Below are 21,836 nucleotides of genomic sequence, written 5' to 3'. Positions count from 1 at the left end.
AATTCAACGCTCGGGGGGCAAGAAAAGAACAAAGGCACTAGGTCTACTCAGACCGGTCTGACTGGTCAGGAAACCGGTCTGACCGGTCGCTCTGGGAGTTCTGGAAAAAAATCAAGAAACAATAAGGAAAAAGAAAGGCCGAGTTTTAAAGAACTTTTGGCCAAATATGAGAATAAAGAAGTCGTTCAGAAGCAGAGGGGACGACCAGACAAAGCCAAGGATACAAAGCTATCATCGTCTCAAGAGCAATCGAGTTTAAGTCAAGGTAATTCATTTAATGGACTGATTGCTCCATGGTATTGCTGATATTCTTGTTATATGCCTTTGGATTATAGTAGGATGCACATGCAGTCGTATTATATTCATTATCCTCCTATATATCCAAGTTATGCTCAAAGACCGATTAGCGATAATCTGGTCAAAAAGGACATTGATTGCAGCAAAGAGTGTGAGAAGGACATGAGACAAGATTCAAAATATTTAAAGCTGAGATGGTGCTCTTCAGGCTTGTCTCACACTCAAAAAAAGAAGATTACAATGTTTGCACAAGAAGGAGTCCATGGAACAACAAGCGAAGGTTGTACCAGCAAGGTCATCGACCATGAAGCAGATATGGAGGCCTAAGCAAGTTGTTTCATCATCAGCTTGAAGAAGAAGCAAGATACGGCCGATAAATTTTTATCGTCCTTAGCACAAAAAATGGCCGATGTATTCATCGCCCTTAGACAATTTTGGTCCAGAAGAGTGTTCTTTGGCACGCAAGCTTTGCCAAAGAATAGGGGGGGCATATGTTGACAATAAAAATTGGTAGCGACATGTACAGACCGGTCTGACCGGTGCGCTCAAGCGGTCTGACCGGTCGAAGCATCTTTAGCCGGTTTGGCACGACCGACCGGTCTGACCGGTGGGTCTGACCGGTCTGACCGGTCCAAGTGGAATCCGAGTACAACTAGGGATTTTAATAGATTTAGATCTTGTAATAGGATTTCTTGCGGGATAAGTCCACCCCACCCTAAAAATATAAAGGGTCACGGGCGATTAGGGTATCCAATCGATCAAATACAAAATACTTTTATCTTTTTACTTTTCTCTTTGCCTAGCTTTTTCCCATCTACTATCTCTACGTCGATTGAGGGCGTTCTAGGTGGCCTGCCGACCCTAGAACAACCTTGCGTGTGCCTGCCTCGACGGGTCCTTCTCGGGCGACGTTCGTTGTTTTCGCCGCCGGCCTGCCCGGTGACAACCGGTCTGACCGGTATACCCGACCGGTCTGAGCATCGGCGCTGCATCGTGCCGTCGCTCGCTATGCGTTCTAGCGCTTCGGTGTGTTGGCCCTAGTTCTGCGTCAACAAGGAGGGGGTAAGAATCAAGACATCCATCAAGTGCTCACTCAAGCCTTCTCTTGGTTTACAGTTCTCTTAGAATAGGAGAGAGGGTAGAGGAACTCAGGAGGGGCACCGGTCTTCGGCGCTCATTTCCATTTTGTACATCTACGAGAGTGAGAGAGTAGTTCGGGGAAAGTATCGGGGTGTCGACACTCTGCTCCCAGCTTGTACCTCTACGGATGCTACTATATTCTTCGGGTTTTAGTAAGTATTCGTGTTTTCCATCTCTAGTATTTTACTTGGTATAGTATATGCTAGTAGTGCTTGTAGTTGAGTGAGATCAGTTCTCTTACTCGCAGGTTTGTCGCTCTGTATTCGTACAGTGTTGTAATTTGCTACGGGTCGACATACGTAGTTAGACTGCAGTAGTAATCAGTAGCGTAGGTGTGGTGTCTAGTCTAGGGACTATCCTTCATTTGCCTTATATCCCATAGTTTGTTAGAGGTAGGCCATAGGTGGTGACAGCCCTATTTGTCCATTGTAATCCTCCACGTTCTGATATAGCATAGAGCTGTTAGCCAGAGTCGACTGGCAGACTAGTTGTAAGTCGGTGCCCGAAGCGGGTATTGTGCCCGAGAGATCGACCTTTAACTCAGCAGTAGCACTATCTTAGGAATCCACTATACCCTTCTACCTTTCTTGGTGTGTCCATGGACCAACTAGAATAGAAGATAGTGCACTCACGTCCCCTGTGAATTCAATAACCATTGGAATACTCTGAGGTGAAAGGTACAACGGAATCCGTGCGCTTGCAAATTTATTCGTGGTGCTAAAATACCCAACAAGCTTTCTGGTGCCGTTGTCGGGGAACGGTTGCTGTATCTTTCTTCTTACCTAGTCATCCTCGTATCTTTTCATTTCCTTTCCTTCTACCTTTACCCCACTATCCATAGAGAAGCTATCCTTTAAAAGCTTCTCATATCATTTTCAATTTTCTTATTGCTATCTTCACCCCCTCTATCATGGAGCAACTTTCTATTCAAGACCTTTCTGCCCCTACGGGCAAGTTCCTCAAGCCACCACCATCTGAGCATCCAATTCGTACATTAAGCTATGAACTCCGTCCCGATCTTATCGCTATGTTTCGGGAGTTTTCCTTCTCTAGGTTAGATGGCGAGAACCCATACCATCATCTGCGACAGTTTGAGCAGATGTGTTCATGCTACGCCTTCGCGGGCATGACACATGATACCCTTCGGTGGAAGTTGTTCCCCTTTTCTCTCGTAAAGGAGGCTAGACAATGGTACACAAAAAACGCAGAGAGTTTGAATGGAAGCTGGAGTAAACTCAGAGACAAGTTCTATCTTCGATTTCTTCCCGAGTCCCATATCGTCGCTCTACGAAAGGATATCCTTTGCTTTCAACAGAATGAGGAGGAAGGTGCGGCTTGGGCTAGATTTTCACTCTTAGTAAAATCCGGCCCTGTCCTGTCAATACCCAATCATGTGTTGCTTCAACACTTTCTCTCGGGACTCGACAAGAAATCCCCCAATCATCTTGATGTAAACGCTGGAGCGTCCTTTTCCCACAAGACTCCGATCAAAGGCATGGAAATCCTAGATCGTATCACCAAAAACAATTCCATCGTATCCAAGTCCAAACCCTCCTGAGAAGAGCATACATCAAGCCATGAGGATAATCTAGTAGCTGAATCCGATCTTCCACTTCCTACAACCTCAGATTCAGCTTTAGAATCCTCTCCCAAATTAGGAGTTCCGGAGGAAGAAGAAATTCAACTTCTAGAACACCCTTTCAAATTCGAGGATAATCTTTTTGAAGACTTCGGAAACACCTCGAATTATTTCTGCAAGAGGAAACCACCGGTTCTCGTTGCTTCCACAGATCCTATGGAAGCCACTTTCTATAGAGAAAATGTTAAGAAGTTGATGAGACCATTATGAGCAGTGAGTGGTCAAGAGAGCTTGAGCTGTCCCCAGAAATCCTTCGGATCAACTCTCCTCCTTCAAATATTCCATGCACCATAAAAGAAATCCCGATAGACACCATCTATAGTCCCACTGTTGGAGCCAACATCATCTCTAGGGAATGTGCATTCTACCTTTTAGGAGATGTGCCATATACTGACAAAACCTTCCGAACTTCTTTTGGAGAAATCCTAAAAGGAGGTGGGATTCTGCAGAACGTGTCTATTAGGCACGAGGACATTGATGTAATCCTTGACTTTCACGTCTTCGATGTCCAAGACATCGATCTCTTGATCGGGCACCCCATTGATAAATTGCTCACGGATGCTCCGACTCAGGGTAAGATCGATGTCGTTTAGGGAAGGATACCTTTTCTATCCAAATCACTAGGGCCGCAAATTCCATGGCAGATCCTTCCCTAAAGTATGAACCGATCGAAGAGGTAAAGGGAGTTTTCCCAGTTGACTCACTGGAATCCCTCCTCGAAAAAGACGCTGAAAATTCATCGAGGAAGAGGATGATTCCGTCGAACATGTTGATTTGTTCCGAGTACGAGACTCCCCGTAGATCTCCGATCGAGTTAAAGCCCCTACCCATAGGCCTCCGTTATGCCTTCCTCCATGGTGATACCAAGTCTCCCGTAATCATTAGCGACAAACCCTCGGAAGAAGATTCTGCAAGACTCATCACCGTCCTAGAGAAACACCAAACCATTTTGGGATATTCCCTTCAAGATCTCAAGGGAATTAGCCCAGCACTTTGTACCCATCGCATCCCCTTGGATTCCACTATCACACCTTTGAGGGAACCTTAGAGGAGGTTGAATAATGCGAAGAGGGAGGTCGTCAAGGAGGTCCTAAAACTCATAGACGCCGGTATTATCTATCCCGTGTCGTATAGTAAGTGGGTTAGTCCCGTTCAGGTAGTGCCTAAAAAGGGAGGGATGACAGTTGTTCCTAATGACAAGAATGAGTTGATCGCTCAACGTCTCCCTTCTGGATGGAGGATGTGTATTGACTATAGGAAACTCAACAAGGATACAAAGAAGGATCATTTCCCGCTGCCCTTCATTGATGAAATGTTGGAGCGGCTTGCAAACCATTCTTTCATTTGTTTCCTTGACGGGTATTCCGGTTATCACCAAATCCCCATCCATCCCGATGATCAAGACAAGACCATTTTCACAAGCTCCTATGGAACCTATGCTTATCATAGGATGTCATTCGGGTTATAGAATGCACCAGCTTCATTTCAAAGGTGCATGATGTCTATTTTCTCAGACATGATTGAGGAAATCATGGAGGTTTTCTTGGACAACTTCTCCATCTATGGGAAAACTTTTGATCACTGTCTTGAGAATCTAGACAAGGTCTTGCAATGATGCCGTGAAAAAGACTTGGTGCTTAATTGGGAAAAGTGCCACTTCATGGTTTGCGAAGGGATTGTCTTAGGGAACCTTGTTTCTAAACGAGGGATAGAGGTGGACCAAGCCAAGATTGAAGTTATAGAAAACTTCTGCCTCCCATCAATGTCAAGGGAATCTGTAGCTTCCTAGGCCATGTTGGGTTCTATCGCCATTTCATCAATGACTTTTCTCAAATCTCCAGACCCCTCATGAGCCTCTTAGCTAAGGATGCACCCTTTGACTTCACCGATGAGTGCCTCGCTGCCTTTCACACCCTCAAAAAGGAACTCATCTCAACACCAATCATCCAACCCCCAGATTGGACGTTACTGTTTGAGATCATGTGTGATTCTAGTGACTATGCCGTAGGGGCCGTTCTCGGCCAAACTAAGGACAAGAAGCATCACGCGATCACTTACGTTAGCAAGACTCTGACAGGAGCTCTATTAAACTATGCTACCACTAAAAAAGAGCTCCTTGCTGTTGTCTTTGCTATAGACAAGTTTAGATCTTACTTAGTAGGAGCAAAGATCGTTATTTACACCGATCATGCTGCTTTGAAATATTTGCTCGATAAGAAAGATGCTAAACCCTACTTGATACGATGGACCCTTCTACTCCAAGAATTTGACCTTAAAATAAAAGATAAAAAAGGAGTAGAAAACTCTGTTGCAGATCATTTGTCATGTATACATTGTACTAACACGCAGGAACTACCGATAAATGATCTTCTTCGGGATGACATGCTGATGAAGGTAACAGACTCTGCACCCTGGTATGCAAATATTGTGAACTTTATGGTTTCAGGATATGTACCACCAGGAGAAAACAAGAAAAAGTTGATCTATGAAAGTAGAGTACACTTGTGGGATGATTCGTACCTCTACAGAGTTTGCTCTGATGGCTTGCTGAGAAGGTGTGTACCAGCAGCTGAAGGAACAAGGATCATTGAGAAATGCCATGCAGCACCATATGGGGGACACTATGGGGTATTTCGTACTCAAGCGAAGATTTGGCAGAGTGGATTCTTTTCGGCAACCACATATGAAGATACCAAAGATTTCGTTCAAAGACATCGGAGATGCCAACTGCATGGAGGAATCACCGCACGAGATGCAATGCCCTTACAGAACAATCTCTAGATAGAAATATTTGACGTGTGGGGCATCGACTTCATGGGACCCTTCCCAAAGTCCTATGATAGTGAATACATCATCATGGTGGTGGTTGACTATGTGTCCAAGTGGGTAAAAGCAATGCCATGCCGTGCTGCTGACTCCAAGCATGCTCGAAAGATGTTTAACGAGATCATCTTTCCTCGTTTTGGGACACCAAGAATGGTGATAAGTGATGGTCACACTTCATTGACAAGACATTTTGAAACTTCATGAAAGAGCTTGGGGCACAACACAATATTGCAACTTCATATCATCCCCAGACGAGTGGCCAAGCAGAAACATCGAACAAGCAAATCAAGAACATTCTGCAAAACATGGTTCATGAAATGGGAAAATCATAGAAGATGAAGCTAACAGATGCACTTTGGGCACATCGTACTGCCTACAAAACACTGATAGGCATGTCACCCTATCAGCTAGTGTACGAGAAAACTTGCCACTTACCCATCGAACTAGAGCATAGGGCGCACTGGGCAATCTGGAAATTCAACATGAACTTTCAAAAAGCCGGAATGCCTAGGACGAAACAACTTTTTGAGCTGGAAGAATAGAGGGACAAAGCATATCATAGTGACAAGATCTACAAAGAGAAGACCAAAAAGTGGCACGACAAAAGGATCAAGCAGAAAGATTTCAAACCAGGAGATAAGATATTACTCTTTAATTCCAGGACCAAGTTGTTCAGACACGGGAAGCTTCGGAGAAAATGGGAAGGACCGTACTCTGCCGTCGAAGCCGCGCCACATGGAGCAATCACACTACAAGATGACGATGGTAAGATCTTAAAGGTAAATGGTCATCGTTTAAAAATCTTCCTAGAACCTGATAATAAAGAGTATGATGTGCTTAATTTCATTGAAGAAACCTAGCCTTGAACTCAATCTTCCAAATAGATAGACTAGGTAACCTTTATCATCCTAGGGTCCTTTTTGTTTTTTTTTGTCCCCCAATAAAATGTAGGCAAACGAATAAGTGTGGGGGAGTCGCCCAACTCCTATATCATCCACACGCAGAAACGCCAAGGTAAGCACATCCAAGTATGTCCTTCTTTCGACTTTAAACAAAGCCCTTCCGAGAGGTAGCCCGAGGATCACCAGAGTAAGTCTCATGGTGAGAGTAAAATTTAGTTTGAATAAATTTTAGGGCTCCTTGGTTCTTAAAACCAGCAGAGCCATTATTTTGTTTCCATCTTGTTGTTTTGATTTAACACCAGGCACAAGTATAAGTGTGGGGGAGATCTCTCAAGATCGTCATTGACATACACGTTCGAGATCTCCCACAGATGTATCGCACAACATCGTCTGCACCAACATGACAAGGGATAAGGCAAGGACACCACTACCTTGATCCCGTCTTCTCCAAAAGCGATGGTTTGTGCATCCTCTACCTCTCACTCTCCCCAAGTTATGATTAAACTCAAGGTTATCCTCTGGTCTTGTGCTTCTCTACTTTTGGCTTGCATACTTTTTATTCTTTGCTAAGCCTGAGCTTGCGAAACATATCTTAGGGAACCCATAATTGTTAAGTTGTTGAAAAGTGAGATATGGTTTGATGGAAGAATCTTTGCTTTCTCTGCTTATATGTCTGGGAAACTTTTATCAAAAGGAAAACCTCCATAGCTTTACAACTCCACGTGTTTGTCCTACCAAAGCCATATGTCGATCTTCGTGATAAAACCTTATACATATGTGCTTTGTTGTTGCATTGAGCTTCATCAAACTTTGTGACCCTAGTGAGATATCTTTCATACTCTCTTGATCAAGATCACTTGCACTCCACTAGCTAAACTTCTGCACTGAAAGTTAGCTATGCCATTTTGATCCATCCACAAAATGAAAACTCCATGTTTAATGATCTCGCTCTAGTATCTCCCAAAAGAGGCATGGGCTATCCAAAAAAAAGAAAGATAAAAGATAAAAGAGACAAAAGATGGCAAGCCCAAGAAGCATGACCCAAAAAAGAAAAAAAATATTTGGACACACAAGGTCCAAAGAAAAAAAATAATAGTATAGCCATATCCTCATATTATCCAAATACAAGGGAGAGAGATCCATAAAAGGAGTATTTCATTTCCACCATCCACCTTCGACACTTGTACACAATCTTGATCAACTTGTATGATTTGTTATCTCCATAGATTCATTGTTTGATTTTGCAATATATGTGACACAAGTGCATGCTTCCACTTTCACCTACCATGAGCTCCACATAAGCTATCTTTAGAAGTAGGATGAAAAGAGGCAATGCCATGTTGAGGATATATACACAATGAGTGACATGAGAGATTCTATGGAGAAGTAAAGATATGGTTGGTATTTGCAAAAATATTTTCAAAATCCCAGTCATATGGTAGGAAAGTGGAGGAAACTGAAGTCAGCACCGTTCCACTCTTCAACTTCCCAAACATTATGGTAGACACATAAAAATTCACAGGTAAGGGTGAAGCTTAGAATAATTTGTATGCAGGTATCATATCATATAGAAGCCGAGTCCGCCTTAGTTCTAGCCTTTACTCGAGGACGAGCAAAGAACTTAAGTGTAGGGGATCTTATTGATGCTCGCTAACGACTCATTTCAAGTGTCAACTATCGTGCAAAAGTTGAGCGTCAAAAGGAATAAATGTTAGCATAAGGTTATTTATTGACAAATTATATAGATGCTGGTTTGAGAATGTGTGCAGGTGAATTTGGGCCAAAAAAACGCAGGAAACTAGCAAGTATGATCCAAGGTATAAATGCCCAACTACGTACAAGGATCAAATGGCCCACTAGATAGCCTCACATGAGAAGAAATGTAGCCCACAAGCAAGGTAACACGTCATCAATCCGTGGGAGCACCCTCTCGACGAACCAGATGCATTCACGAGGATCCACGGGCCCATCAGAGCATCCAAACCGCCTTAAGAGGGGCCCACACACTAGGGTATGACATGGGGGCCCACCTAGCAGCCTCCCGACCAAGTTTGAGGCGGTTCGGCTACCTTTTTCGGTCGGTTTGCCTCCCCCCCCCCCATCTTCCACGTGTCACGTTCTCATTCGATGCCAAGGTCGGTTCCATGAGGCATGGGCCCAATCTCGGGGCTAGAGAGGCCATGGCACTCCCCTATATATATGAGAGGAGGGGGTAAGAATCAAAACATCCATCAAGGGCTCACTCAAGCCTTCTCTTGATTTAGAGTTGTCTTAGAATAGGACAGAGGGTAGAGGTACTCAGGAGGGGCGCCGGTCGTCGGCGCTCTTCTCCATTTTGTACCTCTACGAGAGTGAGAGAGTAGTTCGGTGGAAGTGCCGGGGTGTCGGCACTCTGCTCCCAGCTTGTACCTCTACGGATGCTGCTACATTCTTCGAGTTTTAGCAAGTATTCGTGGTTTCTATCTATAGTATTTTATTTGGTATAGTATATTCTAGTAGTGATTGTAGTTAAGTGAGATCAATTCTCTTACTCGCGGGTTTGTCGCTCTGTATTCGTACAGAGTGTTGTAGTTTGCTACGGGTCGACATACGTAGTTAGACTGCAATAGTAATCAGTAGCGTAGGCGTGGTGTCTAGGCTATGAGTTATTCTTCGTTTGCCTTATATCCCACGGTTTGTTAGAGGTAGGCCGTAGATGGTGACAGCCCTATTGGTCCATTGTAATCCTCCATGTTCGGATATAACGTAGAGTTGTTGGTCGGAGTCGACTGGCAGACCAGCTGTAAGTCAATACCCGAAACAAGTATTGTGTCCGAGAGATCGACCTTTAACTCAGCAGTAGCACTATCTTAGGAATCCTCTCTAACCTTCTACCTATCTTGGTGTGTCCTTGGACCGACTAGAATAGAAGATAGTGCACACACGTTCCGTGTGGATTCGATAACCCTTGGAATACTCTGAGGTGAAAGCTACAACGATATCCGTGCACTTGCAGATTTATTATGAATTTATTCATAACGCTAAAATACCCGATATTGAGCACAAGCGCGGCAACACCGCATGTTGATTCTAGTTGTTTTGGTTTCAGCGCTTTCCGCGCATACATGTCTAGCTCAACTGGAGCTGTGGGGACCTCCCCAACAGTGTCACTTCAAAAAATCTCAACTAGGTAGTGGATAGCATTATCCACATAGGTGCTAGGTGTCTTGTTTTCCAGAGCTTTGGCACTAGATCAGCTATGTTTAGATTTAGGCCTGGAATTGTTGGGATTTATGTTCAATTTTCTCTAATTAATCGAGTTTGGTCTCGTTTTAATATGAGGTAACAACTTCTTATATGATGATATTACAGTGCTCCTGCCTTTTATACTAAAAAAACGAGCAAATAAAAACATGTGCCATCACCAAAATCATCATCATCCACAATTCAGTCTCACATATTACGTAAAATTAATGAAAAAGGTCAGCAGGCGACTTTTATTAGAAGAATCATATACATAATCTACGTCAATCATACTGCAGCTTAATATAGTTTAAGCATCAAGATTATATTGCCTAAATGTACAAGTAAAAAATCAAATAAGAAGTAGCACAGATTATTAACATTTGATTCATTGGAATAGAAATTACAGTGATGATTGTTGAGCATGTAAACCACATTCAATGGAACCCATTCGATGAGTGACCAATGTCACTTGTTTACAGAACAAAGCAGTGAAGCCCTACCGATTTACCAAGGCATTCATATGTAGGCAGGAGGCTCTTGACATTGAATTCTTGACATACACGCTCCTACACCTATAATTAGCTCTGCAAAGAATGCGTTCTGTGCTCCTGCTCCACTGCACATAAATAAGTTTGGCAAGTGAGTTTGTGTCAATTGATAAGGTTGGATTTCTGACAAACTATGAGTTGGCCATGAACGTGTTATGAAATACTGGCAGAAGTTTTACAGAAGGCTCTATGCGCATCCTTATTCTCTTCAATTCCAGTCAGTAGGTACCTCCACTACCATTACATTTTCTATGCAACTTGAAAAAAAGGACTATGTGGAAGGATGCATGCTGCACCAGGTTTTTGTAAAAGTTGACAGCTAATGTTGTACAACAAATCCACAGAGAAAAGTAACAGAACACTAAAACAGAAACCCCATTACAAAATCAAGAGAAGAAATAATATGCTTGATTTACCTTCTAAAAGAATGATATGTGCTGGTGACACTGGTATCATTTATGAAGAAGCAATGACTCATAAACTAAAGATGGAAATCTACTCTGCAGCTGCAGACCCCCATATAGCTGTTCAACTAGATGAAACACCTTCCCATGAAACAGTTGTATTGTGGTTCAAATCTCAAGTGTGTTTTCACACAATTTTCATCAGTCAGGGATTCTTTTGCTTGCATACAGCTAGGAAAAGACAAACGAATAACGTGTATTGCTACCACTTAAAATTAAAGGTAATCAACAACAAAGAGAAAAGAAAAAAAAATCATGAAGCAAGATACAGATAACACTTCCTCTGAAACCGGTTTAAAATAAAGTAGAACGGTGCAGCTATTCGTGTTACCTTCCAGGGATTTCTCAAAGTTCTCCAGCTGGGAAATAAACCCCTCATTAGGAGCCACTTGAGGTCGTTTGCTTCTAACTAGAGATAAGGCACTTTCGAGGCTCATTCGATGCTTCTTCATTAGATATGCAACAACAATTGTCACACTGAACATTTGATAAAGATAACTTAGTGGGAAACAAAAAATAAGTAATGCAGTATAATATGATACTTATGAATAAAACATTCAATGTGAAATGGTTAAGGAACATATCATTGCATATAACTATTGACATATTCAGCTGTTAATCACAAACAGTTAATCAGATCTAGTAAGTATAAAATGTTGATGAAAATCTTTGCATGTAACGTAAGTGATGAAAGATTTTGTAACTGTAGAGATTATTCTAGAGTAGCACATAGGTCTTCCGATATAAAACTAAACATCCAGGCATAGTAGATGTGTTGTCAAAATACAGAAGTCTTTAGATTGACTTTTATCAGTTTGCTGTGAATTTCTATCATTCAGTCCCAAATTAACAAACTTAAGTAATCAGACTGACAAACTTAGCAAGCTACACAGGTTGCATTAAAATTTCTGTGAAGTGACATACTGCAGTAATGGGTCACTTATATCTTGATCATAACTTTTTGGATAGATATGAACTGATTGGTCATGTTTGACACAGGAGAACATTTTGATTACCTCAGTGTTGGCAGTTTTCGAGCAACATGGTGTTGGCAACATTGTTAATTCTACTGTTCAATATATTAAATATGATCTACTGGAGGCAAAGCATGATCATGCTAAGAAAATTCAGGTGCTGTATGAAACCACACACCACCTCATGATAGCCTTATCGTTCCCTTTACCACCTCACTGGGTTGCTGGTAACGTAAGGAAATGTTTTAGCAGTTAAAATGAGGGGGAGGGAGAGGAGAGAGGGATTACCTCCTTGACCGCCCAGCAAAACAATGGACTAACACATTGCCTCCAGAGCTTATAGCTTCATCTATGAAACTAAAGCATTCATCAAAGTGCATTAACAGATCAGTGTCAGGGCTGTCAAGTACTACATTGAGAAACAAAGCTTGGCTTAGTAGTGCATGGAGCTTAGATAAAAAAGCAATGAAATTGATAAAGGAATTATCCAAATGAATGAAAATTGAAAAAAAAAATGTCAACAGAACAAAGTGGCAAAACTATCAGAAAATTGAACAATTAATATTTTTACTTTTCTGTTTCATACAGACGATGAAAAAGAACTCAATTGTCCAGGGAAGGACAGCTTTCTCTTTTGGCACACATTTCAACCAATTTGATTAAGGAACCCATCTGTATCTGACAGAAACAAGCAGGGCAGGCCTGCTGGCTGCATAGCAGTGCAGCAATTTCCATATGAGCTGGACCAAAACCAGGGATGATTTGGGCTAGGTTAAGTAAATGATGAACTATAGATTTGTTGACTAAATTAAAACTATATCTGCAAAGTTTTAGTTTCAATCAACACATCCCACAAAAGATCTGCTCCAGCAGAGAAAATAGGGTCACAATTGGCCACTGTAGTAGATTGTGAAGATGGCACATCTGGTTTAGCTCCTATTAGTCTATGTTTCCTACATCGGGCCTCCAATCTACAGATTTTCACTAATTTACTACTTGCCTAACTCAAAATATGTTTTCCTATGCTCTGATAGCAAATAGTAAGTAATTATGAGTTGAGAATGGGACATGTGGCAACACATACACCAAATGAATATATCAGCAAGACAGGTGATGATAATTTTCTAGAGCCCAAGGAGGTGATCGATCATATCACACACAGGGGCGACGCCAAGTTCATTCACCATGGTGCATAGGCACCAGGGTACAAATCAAATTATAGGTATTTTATTGAAGCTTTGTTTGAAAATTTTGTGCTAATAATATAAATGATGAAGTTCAGCACAAGGGTCTCCTCTGATCTAGCCTTGCCGCATGGTGCAAAGGTCAAGGAGAATGAGGAAGTTCATGGCATCATCATGGAGATAAGGAGCATAGTAATGCCACAATTGCGTCACTAGGGCTGTTGCCCATCAATGACTTCTGTGTTTTGCTTAAATGGACAGTTACCTTTGTAGTTTAAATTTTTTGCATAATGAGCACATGACCAGTACTTTGCTCAGTGTGGCATGGCAAAAAAATCAACAAGTCCTTTATGTGCAGAGCCTTTAAATTTCTATCAGCGTGATGCATCAGAATTCCTTGCTCAAATTTCATAGTGTATAATTTCAGAAAATGGAAACTAAACTATACTTTCAACAGATATGAAAACACACGTGCAGTTTTGCAAATTTATCAAGAAAGAAAAGACAGGAATTACCCTCGATCTTCTTGTAATTGAATTCAGCTGGAAAAGCTGGATTAAGTGATCTTGCTACAATCAATACATGGGTGATGTTCAAGCTCTTAAGAGCCTCCTTGTTCAATGCTGCGCCAACAGATCCCAAGTAGAGACCCTAAAAGGTGTGACAATCAAACATATGCAGCAGTTTTAACATAACAATTTCATTATTAAAAATACGGTACACAAGCAAAATTCGTTTCTCCTAACGAGAACAAATCAGATGAACTAATTGAGATGGGGAATTCTTCTTACTGAAGATAAACGCTATTATCTTCTATGAAAACCACACAAAGAAAGCGATCGATGTCCTAAATACAATATCCCAACGTCGGGCACCAAGATCCTCAGTGCCAGCCCCTAATCCATGACAGGGTTCGCGTGGAACAGAGAGCACAGAAACGCAGAAAACAGATCGAGTTGGAAAGAACGAAAGATGGAACCACCGGCGAGACCTGCTCGATGGGGCATGGCGTGTTGTCGGCCTTGCGGTACCGCGCGGCGCAGAAACCCTGCATCAGCGCCATGAGCACCCGGGCCTGCTGCTGCTCGTAGTCGTCCCTCCCGCGCTCATCTCTCTCCGCCGATTGCCCCGGCCCCGGCATGGACATGGCTTCGCTCCTCCTCTCGGCGCGCTTGCTGGGTAGTGAGGAGTGGGAACAGGAGATCGAGGATTTCCTTTCGTTGCCCCGACGATTGCTGTCGACCGAAGAGAGGCGAGGGGAGCGAGGAGGACCCGGGTAATCGCTACGGACGGATGCCTGGCTCTCCTTGCCAAGGAATATGTGCGTCTTTACCGATCTTACCCCTCTAAGCTTCGCCGATGATTTCGCGCCCTGTCCAACCAAGAAGATTTTCCTCTCCAGAAACAAGAATATTAACTTTATTATTATGTTATGTTACCCCAAATGTTAAATGAAAATATATGATTTTTCCGTACAAACTGTGCAAACTTTAATCTGGACCACACTAGGTTTCAACATTTTTATAAGTCAGTCGAGTTCATAGTACCTATATTTGCATAATGTTGTATGTCTTGCATCCCTTTCATGCGGCACATAATCATGTTATAAATAAGGTGCCCGTTTTAACTATACTTTGTTTCAGTTCACGTAATTTATTCCCCTAATTGATCAGGTGTGTTGTTGCGACAGGAATTGCTTTCCTTGCCAAGTATGAAAAGTCACAGATGCTGCTTGGGGCCTTGTTTAGTTCCCAAAAAAAAATCTGCAGTATTCGTCACATCAAATGTTCGAACACATGCATAGAACATTAAATGTAGTTGAAAAAATAACTAATTACACAGTCTAATTAATTAGCACGAGATGAATCTTTTAGACCTAAATAATCTATAACTGAATATTATTTATTAAGTAACAACGAAATGTGCTACAGTACGAAAACCAACAACTTTTCACCAACTAAACAGAGCCTCAACATCACATCTGTAGATGATGTGTATTTATTTCGACCTGCTGTTCCTCAATAGCATTGAAGTTAACAGGAAAAGACTTTGGTTTTCAATAACTAAACTTTAACCACATGCAACTTTAAACATGGAAATTGCTTCCCAATGAGGCAATGATGTGTTCTTTTATACACAAATTCAACTAAATCTTGGTCATCAACTGTAACAATGATGTTTTCAACCATGGAAATTGCTTCGGATGATGTGTTCTTTTGTACAACTGTATCCAGCGAAGTGGCAATCATGTGTTTCCATATCAGATTCTTATCGAGTAGATTGTGTTTGTATTTGATTCCCCGTCCCCGTACACACTCGTAAGGACACAAGGTCAACCATTGAATCACCATTCGCACAGGTACTTCCTCTGCTTAGCAAACAGAATGGCTTGAATTCGCACTGCATGTCTTCCTACATGTACTTAGGTACCTATCATGTGAACCGTATTATACAATGGTCCAGCGGTGGCCAGATAGCAAAAAGTCGAAGCATCCATTTCAGGGTAACTTAGATCGCAATTACAATCCGAGGCACAATACTCATGGCATGTTTGTACAAACACCCACGTATACCAAAATAATAGGAAACAGGAAATGAGATACAACAGTCATGCTACATAGTAGTTGGAAAACAAAAGCAAACCATCATGCGTCAAACTAAACTCACGAAATCGGGAAGCGCAAAACCTGGAAAACAGATAATTTTCATCACGCAAGCTCTCTTTATGACAATGTAGAGAAAGCAAGCTCAGGTTTCATCACACAAGCCCTCCTTATGACATGGTGGAGAAGGCAAGCTCAGTATCTCCTCCTGGCAGGGCTCCTTGATCTGCAAAATTGGTCATGACAAATGTAAGCCGTAGCAACAACCAAACCAAACATCAAAGATAGGAATAATGAATACTGTCATGAATGTAGTTAAACATACGTACAAACATATAGAAACATAACCATAGCATGTCCCCAAATGAGCAAGTATAAAGAAAAGGCATTAGTGCCTATAAAGCATGTAAATTGTTATTAAAAATGTTTCCATATGTTCTGCGTAGGTAAACAATTTTTTTTTAACTTTTTAACTGAAAACCTTTAAGTTGGAAGGCAACTACATACACATAAAAATTCCCCTTGATGTGGCAAAGAATTAACAACTGATGAAGAGTACAAGGTCAAGATGGAGACATATCTAGCGGTCACATCCTTTAGGGTGCAACCAAGGATACTTTTGTTTCACAAGTACTGAGTCTATAAGAAAAGCCCAAAAAAATCAAGTTCAAATACATTGTATTTCAATTCAATCTGCCTATGAATAAGTATAGCACAAATGTTACCATGTCAAAGGAACATGATTAAGATATTATGAAAAATGTTAAACTATAAAAAGGGACAAATATTACTATTCAAAGCAAACTTATCATTTTTCCCTATAAGCACTTTATGAGTTTGAATGACAGGTTTCCCTCAACAAAAAAGTTTGAATGACAGTACAACACTTTGTGGGCCACATCATCTCTTTCATATGGAACTTGTGTAGCTTGAAGCCCGAACCAAAAGTTCAACACAAATAGAGTCGGATGCACTTGATAATATAAAAGAAAATACCTCCTGCGAACATTTCTTCGCTTGACTGGGCCACTACTAAATGCCCAGTCAACATTTATTATCTGTGTAACAAGTTCAGTTCCGTCCATTGCTTTTATTGCAGCCTGGGCTTCGTCAAAGCTCTCATATTCAATCAAAGCATATCCCTGCATATGATACACAGAAAACAGTTAAAACTTCTGTCATGGGCAGCCAGCAGGCTGCCACCGAGATGGCAGGCGGAGCCAGCCCAAGGGCCCACGCGGAACAGTACCGCGTGAACAGTACCCGTCAAATTAGATTAGATGGATTTGGTTTGTTAGGAAAGGAATAAGATAGATTGATTAGGTTAGGATATTACTTATGGGTTAAGTAAGCCTTGCTTACAGGTCAAGTAACCCTCTCTATATAATGAGAGAAGATGTATCAATCTAATTAAGCAATGAACAATGAAGAAACAATTCTAGTCCCCCTCAAAATCTCAAGCTCTTGGCAAAGCATAAAGCCTAGTTACCCCAAAATATCCATCGCCTTTACAACTTCATCTTTCTTGTGTACATTGGTGATATTAGTCAGGTTGTATACAGAGTTAAGAAAATCTACTTAACATAATGTTTCAGCTTTAAATAGAGGAATGTGCTGTAAAGTTTGGCAGAATTTAGGAAGTAAATGCATACATGAACGGGAAAAATGATAGTTTCTCATATTCATTGGAAGCACACAGAACAACATTAAACACATAATCATCATAGATCTGTTTACATGTAAAAGGATTATAAGAGCAAAAACTAAAGCAAAACTGGTACCAGCATGTGTCAAGCACGTGTACAAGAATAATTAGTTATCAGAATAGTTCGGGTAAATAAGAAAAAAAACAGCTAAAACTTTCTTCATTTTATTATCTTATAGTACCATGACATTAAAATTAAGAAACTGAGTTTTCTAAACTGAAGGAAGGCAGATATCAAATATCAAAATCCTGTTTTCAGGAGAAGTGGAAAACTCAACAAGAAAAAAGTAATCCCAGCATGTGCCACAAGAACGTAACAATATGGCAACTATATTAACAAACTAAAAGAATTAAAAAATGGCTAAAAGGTTACTAAGACCATGTTATAGCATCACTTTTATCCAAAAAAAAACACACTAAAGCCTAGTATGCTTATGCAGCATCTTATTTTCTGCATGTCCAAGGATCTTTCATCCAAGGTGGTATAAGCACACATCTCATGGATTACTAAACAGAAACTATGCTTTAGTATTTAATTTTAGCACGTTCCAGACTATATCAATTTAGTTTACTTTGTAGGTACCAACCTCCATGCTTCAAGTGAAGTCGAAAAGGAAAAGTAAACCCTTTCATTATTATAGCATTATTATGATATAGTTCTTTATTGTTCGCCTAAACGGTCGTTTAGCCCGTTTAAACACCGTTTAAACGCTACACAGTGGCACACCGTTTCCGTTTAATCGGTTGTTTTCACCGTTTAAACGGCCGCTTTTCCCGTTTAAACACCCGTTTTGCCCGAATAATGGGCTAAACAGTAGGTGACCAACTGTTTACCGTTTAGCGTTTAGGATAACATTTCTTTGTCAATTTGTTGAAGGAAGTATGACAGTTATGACCTTAATAGTATCTGACTTCCCAACTTCAAGTCAAATTTGAATGGTAGAAGGGAAATGTTTTGCAATCTTGCATCGGTCTTATAATCTAGCATACGTTCTAGAAGCATAAGTAATGGCATTTGCCATGCACATTTATTTGCAACAAAAAGATAATTACCTATATCAGATACAGGAATTGTTTGTAACACTTTGATAACCTTTTACATATATTCAAAGAATACAACAACTTGAATTGGATAGAGTTCCCACAAAAGCAAAGAACATGTGACAGAGATGAACAAAATACTTACTTTGACAAATCCAGTACGACGATCTAAATTCAAGTGCAAGTTCTTGACCTGCCCAAATTCCCGGAAAGCATTATGTAGATCATCCTCCTGTGCTTCTTCATGGACGCCGGTTACCAAAATAATCCACCCCTCAATAGCTGCAAACACGCAGAAAAGGTGGCAAGTACATGAGCTAAAGCAATAAGGTTTGATTGTTTTTGTAGCACTGCTTCAACTAAAGATATATAGTCGTGGAAGTAATGTACTGGGTTCTTGTTTAGTTGATAAACTTCCTTAAATTTGCATTTGAGCAAGAGCAAAGTGAACTACATAATTCAAAACCGAAGAAAGAAATATGCATAGCAACTATATATACATTTTGAAAGAGACATTATGTAAATCTGTAAAAGAAAAATATTAAACAGACAACAAATCTTTGACATATAACATAAATTTTGATCTACAAAATTTCAGCCAACAACTAAAACTCCATACAAGTATCTGTAATATTCTTAAATGTAAGGCTCTAAACAAGTAATAATACACGCATCTCATAATATAGGACTTAGTTACAAACTTACGATACATTTTGATCAATCCTTGGTGACAAATAGTACAACTACAACCATCTTAAAAGTCTTCCAATATGTAATCATAAGACCGGAAAAGAATGAATAGTTTGACAGATGTAGCTTGTAGCACATGCCTCTAAATTGGTATCTCAAACCGAACAATATATGACACAAACCACAAAGGAAAGGTCACATATCAAAATATTATGCTCAGAACAACTTCCCCAATCATGTATCCCTTTTCTGAGCGCATGCGCACACAATCAATTCCAACTCTTAGCACACCCAACCATCCAAAGAGATAAGGAAACAACAATATTACTGCCATAAAATTGTAAACTTCTAGCACATTCACCTATATCAGAAATGAGTAATGCTGTACATACAGAATGCTCTGCAAAAATTGTACTTACATGCTGACATAGATAGGAACAACCTTGCAATCTGATAAGTTGTTAATTGAAAGGTTTCATTTGCATAATTGGGAGGTAATACATCAGAATGTATGTCGTATTTCCAGAGAACTTTTTGCAGGCATAGCATTATTTGTAAAAAAACAATGAACAGATTTGAACAAAAGATGGAAAAGATACCTTGTTCAAATCAATCAACAAATCAGCTTTTGCATTTGCAGTTAAATGAAGAATACCTAACCAAACTTATAAGAGTAATGCATGAACAGTCAATTTTGGCAAATTTAATCCTTTCAATGCAGAAATAAGGGAACATATCAGATGCAAACACCACCCCCCCCCCCCCCCCCCGTGCAAACTTCAATCTGGGCCACCGGATCAACATCCAAGGGGCATGGGGGATTGGATAATTTTACAATTAACCGCCCGCCTATAATCACACTTTTACAAATCCCCCCTCCCACATTGGATGTTGATCCGGAGGCCCAGATTGAAGTTTGCACGAAGGGGTTGGTTTGCACCTTGATATGTTCCCCATAAATAATAAAGGGCTATTTTTTATGTTATTCTTTTTTTCAGTCAATCATTTGGAGTTCCATCTCTAGCCTAACTCAATTTGTTTAGGACTTATTTGTTATTGTGTTGCTGCTGTAATTATTTAAATGCAGAAGCAGAACCAATGCATAAAACTCATACCAAATCCACATTAATAAGAAAAATTCAGAATGAAATACCTTCACCCAGAAGAATTTTGCAACATGCCAACTCAGAAACCCAAAGGAAGTGACCACAATTTAATAGCCAAGATCAAAGCTCCTTGCTGTTGCCATGCTTCAATTGTTCTATACAAAGAATTGCTCCTAAAAATAACGACTGAGCAAGGCAAACTACAGCGTCAGTTATGAACCCTACTGCGTGAGGTCCCTAGTTTTGTCACTGCCAACAAAGTAGTAACCTTTCGAAGCTGATAGCCCAGCACAACAGCAGGAAACATGTAAGCTTACAATCGGCGAATCGCCCAAGAAAATCAAACCCTACAAACCTCGCAAGATCGCAGCATCTGTTTCAACCATAGCAAGATCTTAGGACACCAACAGCCAGAGTCGAATCCGGCCAAGAAAGGAGGAACTACCGCCAGCACCACGTCAAGAAGCTACGCTATGAGGGATCGAAGCTGGAGAGGGAAAGGGGGTAAGGCCCAAAGAATCTTACATCTGAGGGGTCCAGGGCCGTCGTCGGAGCCGAGAGAATCGAAATCGGCGCGGCCGGCTAGGGGGCGCGAGGAGGAAGGCTCCTCGCGGAATCCGCGGCCCTTGGTCTTGCGCACGGCGGCGGCGGAGTCCCCGCCGGCGGCGATGGTGGAGCGGAGGCGAGGGGCGGCCGGGGCCGGGTTGGCCTCGGGGGCGTCGTCGTCCATGAGGTCGTCGTCATCGGAGTCGAAGTCGACCACCTCAACATCCCCCGCGTTCGCCGCCGCCATGGCCGCCTGCTTGCCTGGCCGATGTGCTAGGGTGGTCTTGTGTTAGTGTGCGGCGGCGCGGAGGCTAACGAGAAGGGCTGCGCTCCCGCTCCTTGGACCGCTTTACAGGGGTTGAGGCGAGTTTGCGGGGGCCACATCAGTCCTAGCATTTTAAAAAATTTAATACAATTTGTAAATGTTTTCAAAAAAAGATATCTAGTTGAGTATTATTGACAAAGGAAAACACAAAAGCATATACAATATAATATTCGTCACAAAAAGAATTAACATGAAAATCGAATTATAATATGTGTCGATGCCTTCTTCGAATTCTTCCTCGAGTATCCGCATTCACAAAATGAAATAGTAGTATAAAAAACAAAAGATAAAAGTCTCTCAACATCTCTCCCAAAATTGAAAATAATTAAAAAAAATTCTCACTCAGATCGAATCCGTCGTACCCCTCACGCTAAACTCACTTATCAGATGAAGGGGAGGTGGAAGGAAGTGTAGACCATAAAAATAATCGTGAGTTAAAAAACATTTGTGTCAAAAAGCTAATTTCACGTACCAGCCAGCCATACCCGCCTACTACTCTTTTTTCCCCTCCCCAAGCATGGTCACTGCAACACCGCCGTGGGCGCGGCAACCACTTTCCTGTTCGTCTCCTCGTTCCACCACCCGCGCCTCCGTCCCTGCACGCACCGCGCCGCGGCCGTC

The 21,836-nt window shown here is 41.3% G+C and overlaps 2 protein-coding genes across 2 annotated transcripts; both read right to left on the bottom strand.

Annotated features, from left to right (window-relative positions):
• Positions 1 to 10,253: 10,253 nt before the first annotated feature.
• LOC120706990 (dual specificity protein phosphatase 1B-like) lies at positions 10,254 to 14,509 on the bottom strand. The gene is made up of 5 exons (XM_039991745.1): positions 14,191 to 14,509; positions 13,715 to 13,850; positions 12,304 to 12,424; positions 11,373 to 11,518; positions 10,254 to 10,645 (listed from the first exon to the last, which is right to left on the bottom strand). The coding sequence occupies exons 1-5, from the start codon at positions 14,344 to 14,346 to the stop codon at positions 10,608 to 10,610; spliced, it is 597 nt and encodes a 198-aa protein (XP_039847679.1). The 5' UTR covers positions 14,347 to 14,509; the 3' UTR covers positions 10,254 to 10,607.
• A 1,164-nt stretch (positions 14,510 to 15,673) lies between these two features.
• LOC120706989 (RNA-binding protein Y14A-like) lies at positions 15,674 to 21,206 on the bottom strand. The gene is made up of 4 exons (XM_039991744.1): positions 20,870 to 21,206; positions 18,694 to 18,830; positions 16,799 to 16,944; positions 15,674 to 16,028 (listed from the first exon to the last, which is right to left on the bottom strand). Exons 1-4 carry the CDS (start codon positions 21,135 to 21,137, stop codon positions 15,998 to 16,000), a joined length of 582 nt encoding a protein of 193 aa, XP_039847678.1. The 5' UTR covers positions 21,138 to 21,206; the 3' UTR covers positions 15,674 to 15,997.
• Positions 21,207 to 21,836: the final 630 nt, after the last annotated feature.

This window comes from Panicum virgatum, chromosome 5K, assembly GCF_016808335.1.
Source record: "Panicum virgatum strain AP13 chromosome 5K, P.virgatum_v5, whole genome shotgun sequence".
Taxonomy (NCBI): Eukaryota; Viridiplantae; Streptophyta; class Magnoliopsida; order Poales; family Poaceae; genus Panicum; species Panicum virgatum.
The sequence above is the reverse complement of the archived record's forward strand: the minus strand, read 5'-3'. Positions and strand labels throughout refer to the sequence as shown.